This window comes from Pseudorasbora parva, chromosome 6 (assembly GCF_024679245.1).
Source record: "Pseudorasbora parva isolate DD20220531a chromosome 6, ASM2467924v1, whole genome shotgun sequence".
Taxonomy (NCBI): Eukaryota; Metazoa; Chordata; class Actinopteri; order Cypriniformes; family Gobionidae; genus Pseudorasbora; species Pseudorasbora parva.
Window position 1 is genome coordinate 3,319,010 of NC_090177.1, and position 10,973 is coordinate 3,329,982.

Consider the following 10,973-nt stretch of genomic DNA (forward strand, 5'->3'; position numbering starts at 1 on the left):
TGTTATCTCAAGGTGCTTTTAATGGTCATCTACTGAACGCAAAAGAAACAGATCATGCAGCATCTAATGTTTGGAAAATGTAATATTCCCATGACTTATTACGGTTCACAAACCCTTTGAACCAACCAAAGCGTTTTGATGTGGTTTCCAGATGTCACCTCTTTCAATAAGGCTAGAGATATTTACCCATCCGCAATATTTGACGAATCACAACTCAACGAGCTTGTGAACCCAGAGTATTTTTTTCCTATTTGCGCAGGTGAGTAAAACATCAGACCCGAAATAATGGTCCAGGATGGAGCTTTAGACGAGAGATGGAGACAAACTCAAACTAAATAACCCACACGATGTTGAAGCAACATCTTAAAGCACTCGAAGCTTTCCAATTAAAGAGCGTCTGAACAGACATCCTGTGCATTATTTACAAATATACATCATTTAGTTCCTTCACAACACCTCTCAGAAACTGCCAACAAGTGGGACTGGTTTACAAAAGCCGAATTTCACTTCATTTGATTTTAGTGAAACCAAATTGTGCCGAAGAGCATCTTGAAGCAATTTCCAGATTAAAGTGCATGTGAATAAGGGATGAGAGGGAGACACAGAGGGATAAATACGGAGGAAAGAGCTTCATTCTCCGGACCGACAGCAAGCCCTGAAGCCACACTGCAGATTCTGACATCCACTGGCCGTGTCCGCGTGAGGACCTGCAGAACCACAGAGGGATTCAAGGTCAAAACACAGAAATTATTCATTTGCAGTTTACAGATTTAATACAAAACGGAGAAACATAAAGAGTAAATCTACAACTGTTCTAGAGCAGTGTTCAACTGATGGGTCGCAGTTAGGGATGCACCGATACAGGCCGATACCAATTTTAACAAACAATTATTCATACTTTGCGTTCTAATCCAAATACGGGCCAACCGCGGAAGTTTACCGGGGAATCTACAGCCGAAAACCACATCTGATTGGTCGATGTGAATTTCTGACTACTTGATTGGTTCTCACACTTCCTGACCTTGTTTATTCTCCGCCTGAGAGAAAATGCCGAAATTAGCTCATAAATGTTCACAGAAAAGACGGCAACAGCTGTCACTACTGTTGCTTTGCACCGCGCCTTTAAATTTGAACACGTTCAATGAGTGTACACACACCGGCGGCAGCATTCAGCATTCAGCGCCTGTCCCCGGACACTCAGGAAGAGTGCTTTTTCAAGGTTTTATATTAAATTTATATTATATTTCCCTCAAATCGTCAATGTACATACTGATTTAACCCTGTGCTACAAGATACACTCATCGTGCAGCTCTTCTGTCAGCGATTGAGCTCGCATGTATATAATGTGTGCGTCAGGTGGCGGTGTGAGTGAGATCCTGAGGCGCGGGGCTGAGCTTCGCGTCCTTCACCCGCTTTAGGCACAATCGGCTTCAGATCGTGCATATAAACGCACTCAAAGTGTTCTTTTCCTCTCTAGGCAGGTATTTTTTTAGGTTTATTTATCAAAATGTTCTTTTATATATTTGCGTGATGTTCTGTATTTCGATCGCGGCTTTAACATGTTATGAGAAAACGGTTTATTAATGTTTATCCACCACATTACCTTTTATTTAAACCTAAATAAGAAAGCCATTGTCAGTTCGTCTGTCAGTTGGCAGGCAGTTTTGGTCGCTTTATTAAAAGTTGTTGCTGTGTGCAGTGTGTAAAGGAAAATAAAATAGTTTTACCCTTCTGCTGACAACTGTCGTGCCCCTCCTGACCCACTCACACACACAGATGATTCGACTATCAGTCGACCATAGAGAGATTCAATAATTCTGATTTGAATGTCTAAATACTTAGTCGAGGACAGCCCTAGTTAAGTTTAGCTACACTGCAGCTGCTGTGTGAACATAAACCCCGCCTACTTTGATCTGATTGGTTTTCTCAAATATTATGACATTGACGAGCGATGACAGACCAAAGATGAACGCACATAACTCAGCTTAAAAAGGGCCCATGCTGCATATTCTTCACTGTATACAGGTCCTTCTCAAAAAATTAGCATATTGTGATAAAGTTCATTATTTTCCATAATGTAATGATAAAAATTAAACTTTCATATATTTTAGATTCATTGCACACCAACTGAAATATTTCAGGTCTTTTATTGTTTTAATACTGATGATTTTGGCACACAGCTCATGAAAACCCAAAAATCCAACCTCAAAAAATTAGCATATTTCATCCGACAAGTAAAAGAAAAGTGTTTTTAATACAAAAAAAAAGTCAACCTTCAAATAATTATGTTCAGTTCTGCACTCAATACTTGGTGGGGAATCCTTTAGCAGAAATGACTGCTTCAGTGCGGCGTGGCATGGAGGCGATCAGCCTGTGGCACTGCTGAGGTGTTCTGGAGGCCCAGGATGCTTCGATAGCGGCCTTAAGCTCATCCAGAGTGTTGGGTCTCGCGTCTCTCAACTTTCTCTTCACAATATCCCACAGATTCTCTATGGGGTTCAGGTCAGGAGAGTTGAGCACAGTAATACCATGGTCAGTAAACCATTGACCAGTGGTTTTGGCACTGTGAGCAGGTGCCAGGTCGTGCTGAAAAACCAAATCTTCATCTCCATAAAGCTTTTCAGCAGATGGAAGCATGAAATGCTCCAAAATCTCCTGATAGCGAGCTGCATTGACCCTGCCCTTGATAAAACACAGTGGACCAACACCAGCAGCTGACATGGCACCCCAGACCATCACTGACTGTGGGGACTTGACACTGGACTTCAGGCATTTTGGCATTTCCTTCTCCTCCAGACTCTGGCACCTTGATTTCTGAATGACATGCAAAATTTGCTTTCATCCGAAAAAAGTACTTTGGACCGCTGAGCAACAGTCCAGTGCTGCTTCTCTGTAGCCCAAAAGTGTCTTGACCTGGGGAATGCGGCACCTGTAGCCCATTTCCTGCACACGCCTGTGCACGGCGGCTCTGGATGTTTCTCCTCCAGACTCAGTCCACTGCTTCCGCAGGTCCCCCAAGGTCTGGAATCGGTCCTTCTCCACAATCTTCCTCAGGGTCCGCTCACCTCTTCTCGTTGTGCAGCGTCACTTTTTCCTTCCCACAGACTTCCCACTGAGGTGCCTTGATACAGCACTCTGGGAACAGCCTATTCGTTCAGAAATGTCTTTCTGTGTCTTCCCCTCTCGCTTGAGGGTGTCAATGATGGCCTTCTGGACAGCAGTCAGGTCGGCAGTCTTACCCATGATTGCGGTTTTGAGTAATGAACCAGGCTGGGAGTTTTTAAAAGCCTCAGGAATCTTTTGCAGGTGTTTAGAGTTAATTAGTTGATTCAGATGATTAGGTTAATAGCTCGTTTAGAGAACCTTTTCATGATATGCTCATTTTTTGAGACAGGAATTTAGGGTTTTCATGAGCTGTGTGCCAAAATCATCAGTATTAAAACAACAAAAGACCTGAAATATTTCAGTTGGTGTGCAATGAATCTAAAATATATGAAAGTTTAATTTTTATCATTACATTATGGAAAATAATGAACTTTATCACAATATGCTAATTTTTTTTAGAAGGACCTCTATATTATTATTATTGAGACGTGGCTATATTCTACAGTACAACATTAATATATTTCTCTCACAATTCCTTTGTTAGAGTGAACTTTAATTTTGAGCGGCCGATATGTCAGTGCATCCCTAGTCTGAAACACACTAAAGCAATCTGCTTTAAGCAATTAGTTTACTGTTTGAGCTATTTTACATCTCCACATAAGTACACACACCCTTTACTTACCAGTGCCGTCAAAACTTGGGTTTGGGCTTCATATGAGGAATTGTGGGTATTACAGTCATTTCTCAGTCGCTCTCATATTATAGCACACATTCATATCACACAAGGAGTCCCAAACTTCTAAGCTAAAATACATTCACAATGAACTTTCACAAGGTTCTCGATGCAGGGATGATATATTTAACACCATAAAAAAACTACTAAAACAACTAAAGATAAAATAAAAATGTATTTAAAAAAAACTGTATTATAGAAAGATAAAAACAAAACTAATAATTTTTTTGTTTTCTGAGATAAAATAAATGTTAGCTGAAAGATAATTAAATATATATTAAAATAGTTAATTTTCACTTTTTTTAATATAATGATATACTAAAACAACTAAAGATAAAATATATATATTATATAATATTATATTATATATATTGCTGACTTCAGACACAGCATTAATCACAATGATTTACTGCATCACTAGTAGTAGATTTCAGAAGGCAGGCAGCAAATGATGATTGAAAACGGTTTGTTGTAACTTGATGGAGAGAATTAAAAGAGTATGTTTTGGGTAAAGGGATAAGCAAGTTGACATTGTAATTAATATTTGTTTTTGTTATTGTGTTTTCGTCCAAAGGACATTAAAGGGGCGGTGAAATGCTGTTTCATGCATACTGAGCTTTTTACGCTGTTAAAGACTTGGATTTCCATCCTAAACATAGACAAAGTTTCAAAAACTAATGTTGGACGTTTGATGGAGTATTTCTGTGTCAAAAATACTCCTTCCGGTTTCTCACAAGTTTCGGAGAGTTTTTTTCGAGTATGGGTCGGCTTGACGTTAATAGAGCGGAAGGTCCTTGTATGGGCCGTACGGGCTCTTCTCCCGGTAGGGTGCGCGCGCGCGTGACTAGAGCGAGAGAGGAAATGCACGCCCATACACTCCCGCTGCGCTCCACTTTATTCCTATGGGTGACGTCGAGCGACTTCAACGCTTCAGCACAGCATTCTGGGAAGGCAGCGCTGCATTTGAACCGATTTGAACGCAGAAATGAAGGGAAGCTTCACAACATCGCTTCAGTCGCGTCTCAAAAGTGGATCTCCACGGTCAATGCTGTCAGGACTTCACCAAATCATACCAAAGAAGTGTGTTTTTGACGGAGCGGTCCCAGCGATAAAGGTTCGGTCCTGCTTTGGAAGCAGCCGGTGAGTTAAACTGCTTCAGATGTCTGTGCTGTCGGCTATCGTCGCATGAGTAAACATCAGTAAACGACACGATCGCGTGCTTCGTCATTCAAATGCGCTAGCGGACTCCATTGCTGTTCTCTGTATAACGTTACACTAGTCTGACGTGCAAAACCGTTTTGCTTGCTACTGCTAAGGTTTAGTCGCATACAATAGTCCATAAACCGAATCATGTCCTCATAAACTGCGAGTAAAGACACACAAATGTTGACAGGCCACTAAATACAGTCCATACCACAGAGACGGACGTCCTGCTGCTGCTGCTTCTCCTGTTCAGTTTATTTCAGCCTCCGGATCTGATTCTGGATCATATCTCTATTAGCTGAGATAGCCATGAGTTTCTCCACGCTTGAGGACGTCACCGCTTTGCGCTCTCGTCATTCTTAAGCTCCGCCCACACGATACGCCTCGTCATTCTTTAGCTCCGCCCACACGATACGCCTCGTCATTCTTTAGCTCCGCCCACTCGATACGCCTCCAGGCGCTCGTTTTTTTCCAGAAAGACTCGGTACAGCCTATATTTCTTTTATAAATATAATAAAACTAAAGACTTTTCGGAGATATGAAGGATGCAATACTACTCTATAGGTACTCAAGATTGACATGAGATTGACTGAAACTGAGTGTTTCACCCCACCTTTAAATCTTAAGTTTGTATATTTATACATTTTATTTATCAGAAGTACTTTAATATATTTTCATGTTCCTCTTATGTTGTGACAATAAAACAAACAAGTTTATTTTTAATTGCATTATCATATTTTAGAGAGCTGAGAGATCATGAATAACAACAAATAACAAAAAAAATTTTTTTACGCTTTTCTGTTTTTTAATTTTTTTTTAATGTACATTAGCCATATATTGAAATATCGGATTTTTAAATCACCAAATATTTGTATCGGTATCTGCCTTAAAAATCCTTTATCGGTCGGGCTCTATCATGTATATATCATAATTCCCAGCTGAGCACTGTATGTTGTGCGATTACCGTTAATGTTATCGCAGTAGTAAAAGTGTTCGATGTTGAGGGCGGGGCAAGCGGACACCAGCTCCTGAAGCCCCGCCCCCGTGATGAGCAGACAGCCGGACAGATTGAGATGCTCCAGTACAGGAAGTCCTCCTCGCTGAGACAGACACCTGCAACAAACACACACTATTAGCACAACGCTCCAATGGCAATAATTCACTGAGATATCGCATTTTGTAAAACTCGGATTGGTATTTGCTAGGGATGCAACAATAAAGTTTAATACACACCGCGGTTTTTAACCACGGCTTTCGGTTCGGTTTTTTGCTATTTTATCCTTAGGCGACAGGAACAGAAAGAGGTTAAGGAGAAAATGTTTTTATTCCAATGTATTTATTTCTTTTTTTATTTTACTTAAAAGACAAAGACCTTTACCTAAAAAAAAACTAGTGCACATTCCTAGTGTATTGTATAATATAAAATAAATATATATATAAAGATTTACAATGGCAGCTCAGAGATGTACAGCAGCATTTAAGTATGAAATTTAATGAATAAATGTAGGATAAAATTAAAACTACACAGTCTTCAATATACATTGATTAAAACCTACTGTATTATTACTTTATTTAAGAGCAGTGAGTGATTTTCTCTTTGTCTTTTGTTGTTTTATTAACATAATTTTAGAGGTGAATTGTCCCTTTAAGGACAAGTGTTCACTATAGACTGCGCTACTGTCACTTTAACCCTTGTGTGGTGTTCATATTTCTGTTACTCAGCCAGTGTTCGTGGGTCTGGTGGACCCGCTGCATTTTTGAGTTTTTAATTCAACTTAAACTAAAATGTTATGTTAAAATACTCAACAGATGTTTACTTCATCCCAATTACAAGCAATATAAACAGCATATATGGTTAATATTTTCTCTTTACCTTTGTTAGATCACATTTAAGAATTGCAACCTCATGTGGGAACGGCAAGGGTAGAAACAAAACTCACTCTTGTAGCTACTCTCTCACACTTACACACAATCTCTCTCTCACACACACACACACACGCGCACACATACACACAATTGTAACACACACGCACGCAACACACTGGACCGCATCTCATCCTAATTTAACGAAACTCAGCGTACGCCTCGCAGACATGAAATAGATCTTAAGAAACTTGAAATGTCTTTTAACAATTTAAAACGAAAATAAATAGGCTACTCTCTGATTATGTAATCCATGATGTGCATTTCTCTCTATAGGCGCGTTCACTACGGAGATGGTGGTCGTCAAATTAATAAGCTAAAAATAATAACCCTGACGCACACTATGGTTAACCGAGTATTAACCGCTAAGGGCCTCGGTTAACGGTTAATGAAAAACTTGAAAACGTGCAGCCCTAATGAACACACACACACTAACAGCAGCCCTGACAGGAGAAGGACAGAGAAAAGGTAAACAGGACCTACAATTCCCACACTTTTATTCGCCCCGGGTCCAGTGGACCCGAACATCCTGTGTGTAATATAAATGTGTAGGGGGGGTGTACAGTGTGTGTTCATTGAAAATGTGTTCTGATATATATTCACAGAAAATGAGCCAAGGCCAATGAGTCTCAGTTTGAAAAAACAATTATTTGTATCATTTTTCTTTCGATAAAAAATGAAAATGGGTCCAACAGACCCGAACACCATACAAGGGTTAAGACCTGCTGGCATCTCATATACATACACACACGATTTTACTTTCACTTTAGACATAACCGACTGTGTTTATATATGTTAACCTTGTGTGTGTTTGACAGTATTAGCGCAGGAAGTCCATTAATCGCGTGTTTGACAGGCTTTTAGTGTGCACTCATGTAAAACAGTGCATAAGCACACCAATGAAATGTTTAACTGGCAAGGCTTTAAAACTCTTGCAAATAATGACCTTTGGTGATTGTGAATAACTATAGTGTTGTGAGTGTAACTCTCTGACACCAGCATTTCAAGCGCAGCTAAACACCGCCTAACTTTAGTGCACGTTTGGATATTTGCTCATATATCAGCGCGTAGACAGGGTATATACAGCAACCCTTAAGTTAAATTTACTACTTTTTAATACCTTTTTTACTACCTTCAGAATATTTTTTAAAACCATCACGACACTGAATTGCAAGTGTTAATCAGCGACCTTTCTATTATTTACACAGATTTTGACATATATAACATACAAAAAAGAATAGATTTAGAATCGACACCAGGAGGAAATCTGTTATAAGTTATAACTGTGATAAGTTGTTGAGTTTAACAAAATACTAAAAACTAGTGCTGTCAATCAATTAAAAACTTTAACTAGATTAATCACACATTTTTTCTGTGATTAATCGCAATAAAAAAGAAATGTTTGTGTACGTTTTTAATATATTTTTTAATATAATGATTTCACAGTTAATCAAATTAATGTAGAAACAACATAAAGACAGTATATTTGAAATACTTGTTTAAATGGCATCTTTTATGAATGAAGGCCAGTATTACTGATATTAATACAGCTACTGATTGTTTTTTTTGTTTTTTTTACAAATATTATTAGGCTTCAAAAATATAACAGTTTTTAATTTAAGTAAACTTAAAACAATGCTAACATAAACCCATAATAAATGTAATGTTTACTCCAGCTCTTGCTGTCTTAACTGTCTTAACAGCACTGCATAAACTATAAATTAAATAGTTAATCCTTATTAAAGCTACAAAAGTTATTTAATCAAGAGCAGCGAGTCATTTTCTCTGTTCCCTTTGTTCTTTAACTTTACTGACAGGAATCTTTATTGGCTGCTGTCCCTTTAAGAGCAGACAGACACGCGGATCTCACTGTTTATACACTGTCAATGGATCGCGCCTCATTCTCTCACAACTCTTTTTGTTCATTTTAGACTTTATATAAATCATTTAAGATTGCTCTTATGAGGACAGTCGTTGAAGTTATGCCTTGAAGCAAGTCTAAAATAAAACGTAAGCCAGCCACTTCTGTTGAGCGCGCTGTTCTGAGATGATGCCGAACGACCACTGAATATGACGTCAGCATCAAACATACGTTGAGACGGAGACGAAAGATCTTTGATTATGTGCCCAGATATGCTAAGCCCATATTAAACGAACTAACGCAAACGCAGATAGAATTTCAATCAGAATAGGACACCTGATAGTCTGGAAAAAAAAACGTAATTTGGAAAAAAATAATACCTCCGAGACCACATTTAACACTTTTAATGGCCTTAAATTTGACAATTTTGATTTATCACTTTTTAATACTTTTTAAAACCCCGCGGACACTCTGGTAGAGAAGTAGAAATAAGTAAATAAATGCAAAACGCAATTCACCAGCGCGTATTGAACTGTGAATGCCGTACCAAACGGTTCAATATTATACTGAGAATTGTGGCATCCCTAATATTTGAACTGACTGCTGAAATTGTACCTCAGGCCGAGATCCGTGATCTGATAGCATCCGGAAAGGCTGAGGAACCTGAGTGTACGACAGGCTCCTGATTGGTCAGTCCTGTTGTGACGCTCGGGGCAAGATTCGCCCTCAATTGAGCACTTAGTCCGAAAATCAACACTGCCCCCTGTGGCCTGGAGGTCACAGTGCGCCTCTCTCACAGTCCAGAGCGATACATCGGAGGTGCAGCAGGTGGAGTGACCACAGAGGGCGTCCCCCATAGAGCTGTACTGCCAGTGGGAGGAGCTAATACCAGTCCTGAAGCTCCGCCTCTTACTCCTCTTACAGCAGCACAAGCCGCCGCCTCCCGGCGGCTCGAAGATGCTGCCACGCCCACTTTCCTGTGTGGACACGCCCCCTCGTCTGCTCCAATCGGCCGCGTCCTCAATGTCGGCTAGTTTCGCCGGATCAAGAACCCAAACATGGGCGGGGCCACAGCCTGAGCCCCGCCCACCAGGTCTTCGCTTGAATATGAGATCCTGGCAGCTGCGTCCTATTAGTGGAAGGGAGTGCTCGTCCTGTAGTTTAATGGGAGAGGGCGGGGCTTTCAGCAGCTTGGCTCTGCGATCCGAAATGGACGCCGATAAATCACCCAATCCCTGCGACAGAATCTTCAGTGTGCGGTTGGTGATTTTGTCGCAACCCGACAGATCGAGGTGCTCCAGAGAACGACACACCCCCAACTCTGCCCAGCTGGAAAAACACAAGAATAACATGATTGCACATGGGCTTCACAAAATCAACATGCCAGTACAATACGCCAATATGCCAACCAATCAGAAGAAGAGCCAACCTGTAAAAGGCAGAGTCAGAGACGTCAGTCTGTGTGAGGTTCAGGTGAGTCAGGTTCGGGCACAAACTGAGGATCTGTCGCACCTGAAAGGGGAAATTATTATTATTATATAAATGTATAGTTCCCAAAGGTAGTCTTTACGAGTGAGTCATTAAATCATTCATTCAAGAGATTAGTTCAAAAACACTGATTCATCCAATAATGAAACAAGTGAAGTATTTATGAGCGAGTCATTGAATCATTCACTCAAGAGATTCATTCAAAAACACGGATTCATCCAGTAATGAAACAAGTGAAGTATTTATGAGGGAGTCATTAAATCATTCATTCAAGTGATTAGTTCAAAAACACGGATTCATCCAGTAATGAAACAAGTGAAGTATTTATGAGTGACTCATTGAATCATTCACTCAAGAGATTTATTTCAAAAACACTGATTCATCCCATAATGAAACAAGTCAAGTATTTATGAGGGAGTCATTGAATCATTCATTCAAGAGACTTGTTCATAAACACTGATTCATCCAGTAATGAAACAAATGAAGTCTTTATGAGCGAGTCATTGAATCATTCACTCAAGAGATTTGTTCATAAACACTGATTAATCCAGTAATGAAACAAATGAAGTCTTTATGAGCGAGTCATTGAATCATTCACTCAAGAGATTTGTTCATAAACACTGATTCATCCCATAATGAAACAAATGAAGTCTTTATGAG

General features: G+C 39.7%; 1 protein-coding gene across 1 annotated transcript in view; it reads right to left on the reverse strand.

Annotated features, from left to right (window-relative positions):
• The window catches only part of fbxl5 (F-box and leucine-rich repeat protein 5), a 56,434-nt gene continuing 45,461 nt past the window's right edge, over positions 1-10,973 (reverse strand). Inside the window, exons 8-11 of the mRNA XM_067445370.1 lie at positions 10,255-10,337; positions 9,441-10,154; positions 6,006-6,154; positions 1-707 (exon numbers count right to left, since the gene is read on the reverse strand). Coding sequence (XP_067301471.1) covers positions 631-707; positions 6,006-6,154; positions 9,441-10,154; positions 10,255-10,337 — 1,023 coding nt within the window. The 3' untranslated portion in view covers positions 1-630. The remainder of the gene's footprint in view (positions 708-6,005; positions 6,155-9,440; positions 10,155-10,254; positions 10,338-10,973) is intronic.